Source organism: Leucopleurus acutus, assembly GCF_964270905.1.
Source record: "Leucopleurus acutus genome assembly, chromosome: 13".
In the NCBI taxonomy this organism is placed as follows: domain Eukaryota; kingdom Metazoa; phylum Chordata; class Mammalia; order Artiodactyla; family Delphinidae; genus Leucopleurus; species Leucopleurus acutus.
The window spans coordinates 27,181,561-27,199,429 of record NC_139155.1 but is presented as its reverse complement, the minus strand read 5'-3'; the positions used below and the strand labels follow the sequence as shown (position 1 = coordinate 27,199,429).

General features: G+C 37.9%; 1 protein-coding gene across 5 annotated transcripts in view; it reads right to left on the bottom strand.

The window, feature by feature from the left end:
- The window catches only part of PIAS2 (protein inhibitor of activated STAT 2), a 94,943-nt gene that overhangs the window by 48,898 nt on the left and 28,176 nt on the right, over positions 1-17,869 (bottom strand). For all 5 annotated transcript variants that reach the window (XM_082852698.1, XM_082852695.1, XM_082852696.1 and 2 more), the window contains exons 3-5: positions 14,915-14,999; positions 4,951-5,001; positions 4,731-4,821 (exon numbers count right to left, since the gene is read on the bottom strand). In XM_082852698.1, the coding sequence (XP_082708824.1) occupies positions 4,731-4,821; positions 4,951-5,001; positions 14,915-14,999 (227 nt within the window). The remainder of the gene's footprint in view (positions 1-4,730; positions 4,822-4,950; positions 5,002-14,914; positions 15,000-17,869) is intronic.

Below are 17,869 nucleotides of genomic sequence, written 5' to 3'. Positions count from 1 at the left end.
TTACTACTTTAATACTACCAACATATTTACTATTTTACTTTGTATTATAAAAATTTTCAAACATACACAAGAGTAGAAAGAACAGTAAAGTACCCACCAAACCACTTCAATAACCAACATGTTGCCAAACTTGTTTCATTTGCCTCTGGCCCAACCCGAGCCCACCCCAAAATACGTACCCCCCTCCCAAAATACATACCCCACACATACGCACATTTATTTTTGCCCAAGTATTTAAATGCAAGTTCTAGACATGCCATTTGACCCATACTTTTATATGCATCTTTAAAAGACCTTAAAAAAAAACAAAACAGTATCACGATCTTAATTTAACCATAACTTAAAAAAATTATCTAATATCTACTTTATATTCCAATTTCTCAACCGCCTCAGAGATGTATTTTATCTTTTTATTACTGAAACTTTCAAACCTATAGAAAAATAGGGAAAAAAGTATAACAAATTCCCATATACCTATCATCCAATTCAATAATTTACTTATAAGCAGTCTTTACCCCCATCTCAGATTATTATATAAGGTATCCCAGACACATTACTTTATCCATACATAGTTTGGTATATATGATGTCCTTTTACAGTTTGAATCGGAATCCAAACTTGACCCTCACAGTGTGCTCAGTTGTTTCTGAAGTCTCCTTTATTCTATATTAAAGAATAATTTTTATTCTCTCCCACCCCCTGCCTCCAAGTCTACTCCTTTTCCAATGCTGTCGTTGGAGACCCCAGGGCTTCTGACCTGAAGAATGACCTCTTCTTCTGTATTAGACAGACTGCTTCCTCACAGTATGAAAGTATGATACTCCCATGTTTTAAGCTGGTAATTATTTGTACAGGCTTGACCAAACTCAGGTTCAAATTTTCAGGCACAAAAACTACATAAGGAATGTTATGTTCTTCCTATTGTACCACATCATGAGGCACAGAATGTCTGTTTGCCCCATTTTCAGTGATGTAAAGGTTGATCAGTTCACCTGATGTAGGCCTGATCCTTCCACTATAAAGTTCCGCATCCAGCTTTGACCTAATGGCTTTAGTATCCATTGACAATGGTTACCAAGATCCATTATATGATTACGGATTACAAAAAAAGTTTTTAAATCCATTCTTCCTTTTGCTTATATTCATTGAAATCTTTCCATAAAGAACTTGACCACAGAAACATTTGTTACTCTGAAATCAATGATTCTCTCCCTTAACCAGTTTTTACAGTAGTGAGTTGATGTAACCTCCAAAGGTTTATTTTAGCATAATTATAAACTCATTTATATATTTGATAATTTTGAGTCCACTTAAGTATTATTTTTTTAGATGCCAATATTATCCCATCTTAGGCCAAGGGAATCTCTTCAAATTGGTGTGTGTGCGTGTTTCAAAAGAAGAATATATTGACTTTACTTCAGGCCAGATTTACTGTGAGGCAGACGGTCGGTGTAACTAATATATGCAGGAAAAAAATAATATATCAGCAAAAAGAAATCCACAAACTCAGAGAATACACTGAGATAATGGCACTAGTACTAGTAAGTCTCCTGCTGCACCGAGAGGAAATACTTAGGAGATCTTTTTCAGCTGAACTGTAAGCACACAGTCTCTCCACTCTTTGGAATCTTTCCAAGAAATACTACCCCATGTCAACCCACCTCCACACCCCAACCTTACAGCTCCACAGGTTTACACAGATTTCTCAAAATCTGTTTAAAAGGAAAAATAATTCAGCCTCTCAAAATAACTCTCCAAGCAAAGAATTTTTCTCTCTTCTACCCTTAAAAGCATGTAATTTTCTCATTTGGCTGTCAGTGTGTATGCTTGCAGTGCTTGAGTAAAAGGTGGAGGTGTGGGGAAGATTCTCAGAGGCAGTTTCACTTGTGTCTGTCCACTCTGCACTTATTGTTCTACAAGTCCTGCTATGAACTGCTTACTGTCATCTCTGTATCAAGGGACTGGAAAAATCAAGGGATAAAGATGTCTTATAAAACTCAGCATCTTGATGTGGGTAAAACAGCACATAAACTGCTTTCATCACTATTTGACCCTTAAAAATCCAGGGACACATTGCTATTATCAAGGTAACACCATTTCCCATTCAGTTTACTCTTTGTTCATCATGGATCCATAATGACTGCATACTACAATAAGGTCATACACGTAGACACTTGTTCCCAGACACAAATTCGAATTTATTCAGAGCTCTAATGGGAAATCCCATGACTTACTCCTCCAGGATCTGTTTTATGATAAACCAGGATCATGGGCAAGGACCACATGTCGAATTTCTTTGTGGCCTGTTGATGCTTCTTACAATTGGAACAAAGTCCCTGAAGATCTCCATGGTGGTGAAGAGCACACTTCTTCTTCTCAGGCAGCAGTACACTCACATGATTCTCATAAATCTGCTTCATGCTAGTAAAGCCTCCATATTACATTATCCCAAACAACAGCAATTGTGGATCAAGGGGAGGTCTCAGCAGTTTTTCATCAGTTGCATGTAAATTTATGTCAACTGTTCCACAGGAGTTCACAGGGCTGAAGACGAAAAACCTGGGAAAGACTGGCATCTGGTCTTTGGGATGGTCCTATTAGGGTCAGGCAAGCTCACCCTTGCCCCCATCATCACCCCATTGCCTTCCGTTTGTGAAATCTGTTTTGATATCCTTTGTCCTAATGCTCACCTTTCTTCACCTCCCTCACAAGTGCTCCTGGAGCCACTGCAGGACTCTGGCTCCAGAGGTGAGTGCAAGACTCATCAGACAAAGGGTGTTTCATGTAGTAGCTGATGTGTTCACGAACAGCCTAGTATAAGTACTCAACGGTTAGGTAGTGCTTTTGGTAAGAAAGTAGCAGTGACTGAGTAACAATGTCCCAGAGGAAGTGCTCAACTGCCTAATTTCTTCTCTCTCAAAAGTCCTGGAAGAATGACAAATTCAGAGCTATCCATAGTGGTGCTGCAGATCTCATAGATGAAAATATTATAGGAAAAATACTGGTCCACCTGGAAAATTGTGTGGAACGTGTGTATACACATCTGTCACTATCATATTTTCTGAAGCAATGCCAGAGTTTAGGTAGAGCCTCACACATTTCAGACACGACCCCCCAGCACTGGCACATATAATACTGGATAGATCTTCAAGGTGGGTCTATAGACAGCAAGAAGATCATCATAATTAGATATTTCTAAGGAGAATGAAAGAGTTAAATAGCAATAAAAGTCAAAGGTCAAAAGAAATCTTAGCCCATCATCGACAAAGAAAATTGGATATGAAAAGCAATGGAAAATGTGCTATCATTCCAAAATCCCAGGTTTCCTTTGCTACACATCTGGCCACCCAGTGGCATCCTTCAGCTCCAAGTAAGGCTGCTTCTTCCCTTGGTTTAGATCGTTATATGATCCATCCAGATAAAAGACAGCTCCTGAGATCTGTTGTTGCTTATGGCCAGAAACCCAAGAGACAAAATGTCCCACTGGGTTTTGAACATGCACAAGGCCATGTAAGCATTCCTCCCCACCATAACTGCTCAGCCTCTGAAATTTCCCCTTTCATCCCCAGAAAACTCTCTTTCATGATTTCAGCCTCACAGACATCTTTCAGAAAGAGCAGGCAGTCGTGCAGTATTGCTCAAGCCCTATAAAATGCATGAAACACGTTATTTCTCAGGTCCCTAAACCCACAGGCTACGCATGAGAGAAATGAGACTCGTGACAACCAAGAAGTCACATCTTTGACTGGCAGGGTCAGCCTTGGCCACTGACCATCTTCACTTTGGGCTTCAACTACAACCACGTGGCCCTGGTACAGCCTGCTCACAGCTGTTGCGCATATACTTATTCCAGAGACAAGTCTTGTGCCCAGCAGGGATCCTAAACAGCTGCCCCGTCTCTATCTCAACAGTCACATGGTATCTGCTTTACTGAAATGGCAGCTTAACATAATGGTGGAATCACTGTTCTCACAACACTTCTTCAGTTAAGATACATATCCACTCTGTAGGGCTTGAAAAACAGGCCATGCTCTACTACTATTGTGATTAAGGCTTTACTTCCACACAGCTGTACCAAATTAGTAACTTAGTCCAAACCTCAGTGGAGACAGATACATAGTCCTGTTCAACAATTAATTGTTATATTAATATTTGACTAACAGGATTTGAAGAGTCTGGAGCTATCTAACAGGTCAGAAGCAGGCTATACACACTGAGAGAGAGAGTGTGTGTATCTCCCAGGCGCTGAAGCCCATATACTACTTCACTGCTTAAACAATAGGTTGTCAATCAAATATCACTGCATCCATCCCCCAAGTGTGCACCATCAAGGCTCAAGCTCAGAATCCTTAATCTCCATGTCCAGTCGCTCTCAGCAGCCTCTAACTTTCATCATCTCATCCATGGCTGAGGCCCAGCTCATTCAGACATCCACTACAACATGCTGCCCTACATATGCAGGTCCTGCCCTGCTACTATGCCATTTGATATGATCTGAAGAGTCTTTCACAGCTTCCTCGCTTCCAGGCACAAGATGCTTCAAGCTCATCTTTTCCATCTCCCCCAAACCTGGAATCAGCCACTTCCCCAAGGAGCCATGAATCTCTCTAGTGGAAAACAGTATTTAATGCTGGGACTGTTCATTGGTACTAAGTGATCACTATTTCTAGGCCTTGTTAGTATTTATAATAAACTTACATACAAAAGCCTGTGAATAAAAAGCAACTTACAGGCAAAGGAAACAGCTTCCCATTTACTTTTATACAGAGACTATTGGGATAGTTATCTTCTTGAGGGCAACTCGTCTCTGCCAGGCAAAGTCTACATTAAAGAAAAAAAAGAATACTCTTAAATAGTGTACTCAAACATGCTTATGTATTTACAAATTCAGGACTATATACATATAGTTACAAGTATAAAATTAAAGTAACAAGAAAATTTCAAACTCACCTCAACTGAACTTGGACTGTATAATCTCTCCTACCACCTGGCAAAAAATCCCTGTTGGAAAGAGAAAAAAATTGGGTTAAGAAAACACAACTAGAATTCACAGAAACATTCTCAACAGAAAAAAGCATTATTGGTATTTTTACTCTTAGTCCTTAAAAAATGAACACTACCTTACCAATAGCACAAGGCTTAATTAAAACACTGTAGTTATGAAAGCCCTCATTTGCTTAACATTTAGTCTTGTCTTTATGGCAATTTTAAAGTATTTTCAATTCATGGGAACTTTCGCAATACAATTTTTATTTCAACAGACAACAGACTTGGTTAACAGGAAAAGGAGCATGGTTCTAAAAGTGTTTAATAAATTGTTTACTTACAGTGGTTCTGAAACCTTGGCCGAGCATTCTAATCACTTGCAAATTTTGTTTGAATACACAGGCCCACTCATCAGATATTCTTATTGGTTCTGAAGCACAGTCTGAACATTAGTAGTTTTTACAACTACTCAGGTGATTCTAATAAAGAACTAGGCTAGAGAACTGGTGTCTAAAGCCTCAGAACCTCTATACCACAGCAACTTCATAACTATGTACCCGAATAAGGAAACAGAATCTCTTAAAATTTCTAGATGAGAACCTAACAGAGTCCCATGTGAAATATCTCTGGGATGGAACCTCCTAAACACTTGCCACTCAAAATGGAGTCCACAATGAAGCAGCATTGTAACTGCTTGGGAGCTTCTTAGTTAGAAATGCAGAATCTCAGGCTCTACTCCAAAACTACAGAATTAGAATCTGAATTTTAGTAAGATTCCCAAAGTGACATGTATTCACTTTACAGTTTAAGAAATCTTCTCCTTAGCCATTATCATAAATCCTGGACTGCGTCAGAGAGAAGATCATTAGCGATTAGTCCTGTCTTGAGAGTACATATAGCCCTCCATCTTGTTCCAACTTGCTTCTTACTGCTTCCAATTCTCTATGTTCACTGGAAGGCAGTAAAGCACAGTAGTGATCAGCCTGAGTTCCATAGTCCCAAACTGTATGACCTTGGGCAAATTACCTAACCTTTCTGTGCCTCAGTTACATCTGTTAAAGATGGAAAATTACTGCATCTACTTCATGAAGTTGTTGTGACAAACATGTTAATACTACATGTGAAGTGCCTGGATATAAGAAGTGCTCAACAAGTGTGAGCAGCTGGCTGCTATTATTGTTAACTGTTTCTCTTGCCAGTAGTAGCTTCCACATTTCTCAAATGCCTATTCAAAATATCCTAGACAACACTGACCTCTTGAGAGTAACTCATATCATTCTGCTCATTAAAATCAAGAAACACTGCAAAGTCTGGGTGCTGGAGCATCAAAGACAAATAAGACATAATATTTGCTCTCAAAGGTCTCATATGCTAGTAAGTAACAAATATATACAACTAAAATAATATGTGGTAAGTGTTACAGTACATTATGAAAAATAAGTGTTACAGAAAAGAGGGAAATTCAATTTTGTCTTGAAAGTTCAAGGCAGTTACCACAATCAGTCCAAACAAATTAGAAAACATGGTTTGTACAGCAGTGGTTCTATTTCCACGTAGAGAGACACACTTCCATCAGTAACAGTGTCTTTACTAGTAGGGTGATTCTCAACAGAAGGAAAGGTGAGTATCAACCAGAGATACATGGCAGAAACTTATTAGGTTGGGAACATAATTTTCAAAAAGAGAAAAGACAAAAGATGAACCTAGAAAGATAAATGGGAGAATGTTATAAAGGATTTTGAATGGTTCACTAAGGATTTATACTTTATTCCAGTAAGGGAAATTAACATAAACTGGGAAATGCAATGTGTTACAGATCTTCACAAATGTGACAAGTAATGACTAAGCATCTTCTGACATTCATTTTCTGCCAGTCACTGCTCTAGGAACTTTCACATGTTGAACTCATTTATCAGATATAAAGGCATTTACTATATGCCAGGCACTGTGACAGGCTCTGAGAATATAAAAATGAGTAAGAGATGTTGAATTTACAAACTTCTTAGTGAAACCAAGTAGTCAAATAAATGCTTTAATAGAAAATAAGTACATGGGAGTAGTACAGAGAGAGACAAATGATGAATTTGGGGAAATGTGAAAAGGCATCACAGAAGAGGGAAGACTTGAACTGGCCCTTAAAACATGACTCAGGTTTCCCAAACAGAGTAAGGAGGAAGAGGATATGCAAAGATGCACAGCTATGAAAGTCTAGCTAGAGTACAGGCTGCTAAAGAAGAGTGACAGGAGATGAGATGATTAAAAAAAGTTTAGTAGATCCTACAGAGGCCACTTCTCCAAAGTCGAGAAACAAAACTAACCTACCACATACATAAAAATACAAAGAGCAACTTAGACAAAATGAGATGGCAGAGGAACATTTTCCAGATGAAGGAACGAGATAAAACTCCAGAAGAAAAACTACGTGAAGCAGAGACAGGCAATCTACCCAAGAAAGAGTAATGATCGCAAGATGATCGAAGAATTCGGGAGAAGAATGGATGCACAGGGTGAGAAGTTAGAAGTTTTTAACAGAGTTAGAAAATATAGTGAACAACCAGAGATGAAGAATATAATAACTGAAATGAAAAATATACTAGAAGGAATCAACAACAGACTAAATGATACAGAGGAATGGATCAGTGGGCTGGAAGACAGTAGCAGAAATCACTGCCACTGAACAGAAAAAAGAAAAAAGAATGAAAAGAAATGAGGATAGTTTAAGAGACCTCTGGGACATCAAAAATCACTAATAATTCACATTATAGGGGCCCCCAAAAGGAGAAGAGAAAGAGAAAGGGCCTGAGAACATATTTGAAGACATAACAACTGAAAACTTCCTTAACGTGGAAAAGGAAGGAAAAATAAACAAATGAGACCTAATCAAATATAAAAGCTTTTACAAAGCAAAGTAAACCATCCACAAAACAAAAAGACAATGTACGGAATGGCAGAAAATATTTGCAGATGATATGACTGATAAGGAATCAATATCCAACATTTATAAACAGCTCATACAACTCAACATCAAAAAAAAAACCCGATTAAGGGCTTCCCTGGTGGCGCAGTGGTTGAGAGTCCGCCTGCCGATGCAGGGGACACGGGTTCGTGCCCCGGTCTGGGAAGATCCCATGTGCCGCGGAGCGGCTGGGCCCGTCAGCCATGGCCGCTGAGCCTGCGCGTCCGGAGCCTGTGCTCCGCAACGGGAGAGGCCACAACAGTGAGAGGCCCGCGTACCATAAAAAAAAAAAAAAACGATTGAAAAATGAACAGAAACGAACATTTTTCCAAAAAGGAAATGCAGATGGCCAACAACATTGTTAATCATCAGAGAAATGTAAGTCAAAACTACAATGAGGTATCACCTCACATGAGTCAGAAGGGCTATCATCAAAAAGTCTACAAATAATAAATGCTGGAGAAGGTGTGGAGGAAAAGGAACCCTGCTACACTGTTGGTGGGAATGCAAATTGGTGCAGCCACTATGGAGTACAGTGTGGAGGTTCCCTTAAAAACTAGTCACCATACGATCCAGCAATCCCACTCCCAGGCATATATCCAGGAGACAAACACTCTTAATTCAAAAAGATACATGCACCCCAACGTTCACAGCAGCACTACAATAGTCAAGACATGGAAGCAACCTAAGTGTCCATCAACAGATGAATGGATAAAGAAGATACAGATACACACACACACACACACACAGACACACACACACACACACACACACAAACACAATGGAGTATTACTCAGCCATAAAAAAGAATAAAATATTGTCATTTTTAGCAACATGGGTGGACCAAGAGATTATCATACTAAGTGAAGTAAGTCAGACAGAGAAAGACAAATATTATATACCACTTATATGTGGAATCTAAAAAAAAAACACAAATGAACTTATTTACAAAACAGAAAACAAATTCACAGACACAGTAAACAGACTTACGGTTTTCAAAAGGGAAAGAGGGCTAGGGGTAGGGATAAATTAAAAGTATGGGATTAAAAGATACCACCATATATATAAAATAGATAATAAGGATTTACAGTACAGCACATGGAACTATATTCAATATCTTGTAACAACCTATAATGGAAAAAAATCTATAAAAGATATATATAGGGCTTCCCTGGTGGCGCAGTGGTTGAGAGTCCGTCTGCCGATGCAGGGGACACGGGTTCGTGCCCCGGTCTGGGAAAGATCCCATGTGCCGCGGAGCGGCTGGGCCCGTGAGCCATGGCCGCTGAGCCTGTGCGTCCGGAGCCTGTGCTCCGCAAAGGGAGACCTCACTGTTGTAGGTCTCACAACAGTGAGAGGCCCGCGTACCGCAAAAAAAAAAAAAAAAAAAAAAGACACATATATATCTGAATAACTTAGCTGCACCTCCCCCTGAAACTGATGCAATACTGTAAATCAACTATACTTCAATTTAAAAAATTAAATTTTAAAAAAAGAAGATGAGTAGAGTAGGATGTTGAAGAGAATTGTCAAGCAATGGAGTATGGACTTCATAAGGTTTTTAAGCACAAGAAAGAAAAAACTGAATGGGCTTTAGAAAGATCACTTGGTCAGCTGGGAGAGTTAGGAGGTCATTACAATTGTATAGGCAAAAGATGAGGGCTTGAAAGTTATTTAAACATAAATATCACTGAATGATATTTAGGGATAATAACTGATAGGACTCAGTGACTGACTAGATACAGGAAGGTAGGATAAGGGGACCTAGGATGGTACCCAGGTTTCGGAATGGTGCAACTGGATAGATGGTGATGCTACTCACCAGGATAAGCAGAGGTAGAGCCAGTAATGGCATTCAACCCCCAACCATTGAGTGAGGTGGTGATTATTTTTCCAATTTTACACACTGGGTAAATAAGATTCAATAGGCTTTAGGAACTTACGTAGGGGCAGACAGACTTAAATGATTGAGCCAGAATTCACATTCCAACTGATACTACTCTAAAGACCATGCTAACTCCCTCAAAGGTAGAGTTAATTCAAGTTTTAAATCTTGAAAGAGACATAAAAGAAGGATCAACAGAGTGTAGCAAACTGAGGGGATGTGGTAGATGAAGTATGGGATAATACAAAGAGGCCTGTCCAGGCAGATCCCATGCCATTAATGAAACAGGCAATAGACTGAAATATATACTAAGCAAAAATCTCTTTGAAGCCAGTTAATAAAAAAAAAGCACATCCACGGATACTATCACAGAGCAGTGAGAAGAGAATCACACGCTGATTTCTGGAACATGCAAGAGATGTCAGTGTAAGAAACTGAGAGAGCATGATTATAGAGGCAATGGTACCCAATGGAAGGAGTGGTGTTATAGCCAAGAACAGAGCTGAACTCACTATTCAATCGTTATAAGATGTAATAGAAAAAAAAAAAACAACCCAAACCTGAATGTATTCACGCCTCTGGTTTAGACCTTATCGCCATTACAGGCAAAGGGGGGGAGCTGGATGCACAGCAGTTCTCAAATTTGCACACTGGAAACACCTGGGGAGCTTTAAAAACTACTGCTGTTTGGGTTCCACCCTCAGAGATTCTAATTTAATTGGTATGAATGAAATCTGGGTATTTGGAGTCTTAAAGGTTCCCCAGTTGATTCTAATATGCAGCAAAATTTGAGAACCATAGGGATAGAAGTCAAATGATACCACAAGGTGCACAATTATCCAAATCCAGAATGTGTAATATGCTAACAGAGTCAAATGAGCCACTTTTTTCCACAGAAAGTGGTAGGAAGTACTGTAAGAGCGGAACCAGAGCTCCTTGGAGAGGTTATCTTTCCAGAACTGGGGCAGAGAAAATAAAAGATGAGCCTGGAGCAGTAAAGTAGTCCTCAGAAATGCGTGGAGACATATCAAAAGGGCATAGGAGCCAACCTGAAAGAATGGCCAATAGCCAAAGGTAGAACAGTTTGAGCAACAATATGAATTATATAGCACTGGATTATAACCCAGAGTACTCCAGGGCCCACACAGATACAAGCAAGTAACTGAATAAATAAATGTGGGGCAAGGGACAGCCCTTCCTTACAAAAGAATAACTCCAATGTGGAAAAGAATAATAACAACAGAAAAATCACATCATTGGAGCACAAGAGTGTTTATGATGAAGTAAGCACCGAAGGCAAGATCCATGAGTGAATGCTAAATTGGTGGGAAAAATTTGAAGATAAACAGAATATGTGCCTAGTCTCAAAATATCTCCCCCAAGATATTTATTAATAACAAAGGAAAAAAACAGCAACTTTACAGTGCAGAAGTCTGGTGAACAGTACCTTACCCAAGTGATCAAAATTAACATCACCAAATATAAGATGTATCAATATTATGGAGCACTGTTATGATACACTGAGAAGGGCATATAACTTGAGGTACTCTTGCTAAAAATGCATAATCTCAATCTAATCATGACAAAACATCAGACAAACCCAAACTGAGGAACGTTCTACAAAATACCTGATCAGTACTCCACAAAAATATCGAAAGTTAAAAAAGAGAAGAAAACACTAAGAAACCATCACAGACTGAAAGAGACTAATGACACAACTATTAAATGTGATTTGGGATCTTGGATTGGATCCAGGAACAGAAATTAATTAGCAGAAAAACTGATGAGGGCTTCCCTGGTGGCGCAGTGGTTGAGAGTCCGCCTGCCGATGCAAGGCACATGGGTTCGTGCCCCGGTCCGGGAAGATCCCACATGCCGCAGAGCGGCTGGGCCCGTGAGCCATGGCCGCTGAGCCTGCGCGTCTGGAGCCTGTGCTCCGCGACGGGAGAGGCCACAACAGTGAGAGGCCCGCGTACCACAAAACAAAAAACAAAACACAAAAACTGATGAAACCTGAATAAAGACTGTAGTTTAGTTAATAGTATTACACCAAGGTTAATTTCTTGGTTTTGATAACTGCACCTATAATTATGCAACATGGTAATATTAAAGGAACTGGCTGAAGAGTATTATCTACTACTTTCACATCTTTTCTATAAACCTAAGATTACTTCAAAGTAAAAAGTTTTTTTTTAATCTTGGGAGACATAAAAGTCAAAATAATACATGTCTGAATACTGAAGAACAACTGAGAAAATTTCAATATAGGGTAGACACTTTTATATTAAAGAATTATTAATTTTTTAGTGTGATTACATTAAAAATTAGAGATGTATCTTGAGGTATTTCTGGGTGAGACTACACGATGTCTGCAATTTCCTTTAAAATATTTCAGGAAAAAAAGTTGAGGAGTGGTCACATACAGATTCCAAAATGTTGATAATTATTAAACCTAGGTAATGGGTACCAAACTGTTACTTCTGCTTCTTAGGAAGGAGATTTTTTACTATTTGGTTACCCAACTCTGAAAAGGTTGGAGTTTGCATGCACATGTGTATGTGTGTTTTGTCTTCTTTGCCGGTAGGATCACAAATAGCCTTACTTTTATGGTTAATTTTTTTTTAATTTTTATTGTGGTTAAATATTCATAAGATAAAATTTATCGTGTTAACCATCTTAAAGTGTATAGTTCTATGGCTTTAAGTACATTCACATTATACCATCACCACCATCCATCTGCAGAACATGATTAAAATTTTTAATTGAAAATAATTATTTAAATTTTAGTCATTCATTTTTTTTGACTAGTTAATACATTCACATAGTTCAAACTTCAAAAAGATACAAAAAAGGATATAAAGTGAAGAGACTCCCCCAATTCCGACCCCGGCCACCTGATTCCCTCCTCCAGAGGCAGCTTATCATATTTGTCCAGACATATTTTATGCACTTATGCAAATTACACACACACACCTTTTTAAGGCAAACGGTACATATTATTCACAATTCCATGCTGAGTAAATAATCTCCTTCCTTCAAAGGCCCACCCAACACCCTAAAGAAGCTTTCCCAGACCACCAACGTTAATAGTAATCTTCTCCTATAAATCAGCTCTTATTTGTCATTACTGAATTGGCTCTTTTCATGCTGGCTCTTGCAATGCCAACAATCATTTTAGGTATATGAGCTAGTTCACTAGCAAGACTGCAAGCAACTTGTAGAAAAGAGGCATGTCATACAATACAGTGTTTTGTACCTAATAAACACTTAGGAAATGTTCTCAAGCAAGGAATCATCAATGAATAACAAACAAAACTTAATAATAATGATATGGCTTGGATATAAAATATAATTTTTCATTTATCCTATTAATTTTTTAGTTGGTTTATTACTATCCCCAAGATTGAAAGTACTTCCAATTTATAAAAACTGCCTGCAATGTCTTGCCCCTGGTGGACATGAACTCCATCAAGCTACATTCATTTTACTTCTTTGATAATTTCCTCCTCTAAATTTTCTCTACTTTTCCTAAAACCTCTATTATTTGGATATTGGGTCTTTTGGACTAATCCTTAGTACTGTCTCTTTTTTTTTCTTTTAATCTTATTTTTCAACACTTTGTCTTTTTCCCTCTTGTGGGAGAGCCAGACTATCTAAGCACTACTTTTTGGGAGCTCAAATTTTACCAGGTCAAGTTATAAAATCATTCTGAGACTTTGTTGAGAGCAGTGATGTGATTAACGAAAGAATCTAAAGCTGTGTGTGTCCCATACTCTTCCACATAACAACAGTGCATCTTCAAGATATCAGGATGTTTAAAAGAGAGAGAGGCCCATAAATCTGGATCCACCACCCTGGGAGATTGACAATACACATTAACATATTAAAGACTGAAAAGTCTGGCTTTAAGAACTTATGTACCTACGTTGAATACAGAATTTCCAAAACTTAACTGCTGAATCTTTACTTTTTAAAAACTCCTATTAACATCTCAGAGAAGGTGAGTGTTCTAATGAAGAGCTGAAAGGATGCAAAAAACCTCTAATTTGCTCAACTCTTTGTTCCAACTTTTAACTCTACAATCCCAGAAAATCATGTGACCTCCGGGAGTCTCAGTTTTCTTATGCTAAATTTTTCTGAAGTCTTATAAATAATATATTATTAACACCAAGGATGACTATATTTTTAACTGGGAAAGTATATACTACAGATTTCCTTTTCTTTCCTCCTATCTCTTAGTTCATTTGCTCTTTATAAATGTGTTTAAGTTTACCCTATTTTCTGAAATGGAAAAGCTAAGAGTATTTTTCATAATTGTTTTCATATTTCTGCTAATTTTTTGGTCTAGGTGAGCATATAGCTCAGAATGGTCCCAGTTTATGTTCTTATCCCAGAAAAAATTATTAATAATATCCATTTTCACTCTAAAAATGCCTATGTTTGGATGATGAAGTTTATGGTCACTCTATCTTTATTCTGTTACCACAAATTCTTTATGTTGCTATATTTAGAATAAAAGTTTCATTTAAAAAAAGTTACTGCCAAAAGTAATTCAAAGGGGTTTTATTCAAAAGTTAAAACTTTTTTCTAACAGAGTATTTATTAAATATTTGGCTAACCTTAGTCAAAATATACTATGCTTACTTAAGGAGAAATGGCCCAACTGTTATGGACTGAACTGTGTTCCCCCAAAATTCATATGCTGAAGCCCTAACCCCCAGTGTGACTGTCTGTGGAGTTGGGGACTTTAAAGAGGTCATTAAGATTGAATGAGGTCATAAGGGTGGGGCCTTAATCCACTAGGACTGGTGTCCTTATAAGAAGAAGAGACACCAGGAATACACAGGCACACAGAGGAAAGGCCATGTGAGTACACACAGCAAGAAGGCAGCCATCTGCAAGCCAAGGAGGGAGGGCTCAGAAGAAACCAAATCTGTCAACACCTTAGTCTTGGACTTCAAGCCTCCTGAAATGTGAGAAGACAAATTTCTGTTGTTTAAGCCACCCAGTCTGTGGTACTCTGTTATGGCAGGCCTAGCAGACTAATACACCAACATCCTGGAGAATATATTCCAAACTCCTCTTACCTGGATATGCATATCTCTCTAACTTGTTGAGGTGTCAGAGCAAAAATAAAAAACTTCTCTTGAAACCGTTGAATACTGCTTTGAACTGGGGAAGAAAAAAAAAGAAAGATAATATTCCAATAACAAATCCAATAACAGATGAACCTGCAATAACCAGGCACTTCTGATAAAGAGTCTGCCGAATTCTGAAACTTTTATGGTTAAAATACACCAATATAAAGTACTAAGCTACATTCATCTTGGACTCATGAAAGTAAAGTCACTCTAAAGCAGGTTCAATGTTAAACATTTGTCATTCTTTATTCTAACATACTAATTTTAATCAAAATATAACACAACCTTCGGGCTTCCCTGGTGGCACAGTGGTTGAGAGTCTGCCTGCGATGCAGGGGACACGGGTTCGTGCCCCAGTCCGGGAAGATCCCACATGCCGCAGAGCGGCTAGGCCCGTGAGCCGTGGCCGCTGAGCCTGCGCATCCGGAGCCTGCGCTCCGCAATGGGAGAGGCCACAACAGTGAGAGGCCCGCGTACCGCAAAAAAAAAAAAAAAAAAAAAAAATATATATATATATACACGCACATATATATATATGTATATATACATATATATATATAAAAATATAAAAAACACAACCTTTAAAATTATATTTCATCCTTGACTACGGTATCATCTAATGAAAAGTCTGAGGAAGTCAAAAACACCCCCCAGGAGAATTCTATCCAAGATTCAGGTCTCTTTTGTTCTTGTTTGTTTTGTTTCTTTTGTTGTTGTGTTTTATTTTCAATACTTTATATTCAATTACACAGAGCATTCATATAAGATTAAATTTTAAAACTTCTAGGTTGGGAGACTTATTAAGACACAAAATAATTATCGGCATACAGATGATTAGCTAGTTTAGAAAGATTATCTAATGAAGTCATCCTTCAGAAGTGTATTATTAAAAACTGAAGTGTATTTTCTTCTCAAAGAACTTTAACAGATTCAATGATGTTCTAGTACTCATTAAAACAATGAATGCTTTCAATGAACACTTGACTGAATATGCATCTACACAGCAAAATTTTTCTAATTTTATGAGATTTAAACAGAATATAGAAAACTTGAATCACCTGGAAGAATTTTATCTATACAGAAACAATCACTGTATTAATAATCATCAGTGATGTTTAATACTAAAATACTTTTCTCCCTATACAACAGCTGCAAAGATCATTTGGGGAGGGCAGAGCACTGAGGTTTCACTCTTCTTGTAAAACAGTGGCTTTAATTCAGAATTATGAAAAAAGGAGAATTGTTACCAATTGTTCAATCACAGAAATCATTCATTTCCTTTATCTCAGTTCTCCGTCTTCATCCCCTATATCCAGTTAGTCATTAAGTCCTGTTTTGTTTTGTTTCTTAATTTTCTTATTGGCTGCCCCCTATTTTCAGTACCACCATCCTACTCAAAACCTATTATTACTTTGTACAAATGAAGGAACAACCCTGCCTCTCTGCCAGTCCCTCATGAGAACACAAGTGCAGAGCTGGTAATCCTCAGCACCACTTTTTCATCACCATTCCTCTGCTGAAAAATGCTAAGCAGAACTTATCTGTGAATGAACCATGTCTAAACTCCTTTATCTATGAGAACCTCCATAACAATGGCCTCAACTCTTTCTTAACAAATCTACATTTCCAGTGTCTCCCCAAGTCCTGCTCTATTCACTGTCAGGTCTCACAACTGTGTCATTTTTATTTCTACTCCTGTGACTACTCACAGTTCTCACCTTTCCTGATGCCCACTCTCCGACACACTCCATCAATTCAAAGCAGGCACATTCATCCTTCAAAGCTCCCTCAAGTGTCCCTCCTACTCCAAAAAGTCTTGATTAACTTCTTCATTCATTAGGCCAATGCAGTATTTGAGCTTTAGGTTCACAAGTTATAGGGCTTCGTCATACAAGCATATAACTGCTTGCTACTTTTCTCTCATGTTAATATTCTCTCTCCAACTAAACAGCAAAATTCCTAAAGCCCACTCCATACTTCTGACTTCTCCACAATTAGGCTACATGACCATATCCAAATTAAATCCTCATTATATACTTGTTAACTGAGTTAACAGAAATGAATTTATCCAAATTCTTTAGAAGTGAGATTGTGAAGTGATTTAATGGCTTTACATTAATGTGCATATCACTTTAAACCTGTTTAACTACACCCAGAGGCTTAATGAGTATTTCCTAATATTCAGAAATTTAAGAATAAGAAAAGATGCTGACGCTCATTAATTTGTCACCTATCAGATTACAAAGATGAAAAGACCAACAACACAATGCTGATGAGGTGTAGGGAAAATAATACATTCATACATTATTGGGAGTATAAATTGCTATGATGCTTCTGAAGCAACCAAAATTTCTCTACAAAAGTTGAATATCAAAATATTAAATAATCATACTCCTTGACCCAAAATAGTCATATCTAGGCATTTATATTTCATGAATATGCAACGCAAGTATTCAGAAACACATATGCAAAAATGCTCACAGCAGCAATGTTTCTAAGACTGCAAGAATAGTGCCCAAGATATGTTATACACTAAAATACTTCTGAATAAATAATAAAAACTGAAAACAACTGAAAATGTACATCAACAGGATACTGGTTCAGTTATGGTACATCTACAAGATAACAGACTTACTATAATCTACAGATGTACAATATATTTCTAAGAAATACAGTTAAGAAAGATTGTCAAGGCGCAGAACTCCAGAGGGCACTTTTCACAGTGGTACAAGTAGAATAATGCCTACTACCTCCACCAGAAAAGTGGCACAGTGGTTCTGTGGTTAGAAGAGCCTTGTTTAATGAAGGGGAAGAGAAAAAAGATGACATAATACGCAGAGAAACAGTTAATTATTGACATGACTCAAGCTGAGTAATAAATGAGGTTATGAGGGACTTTCC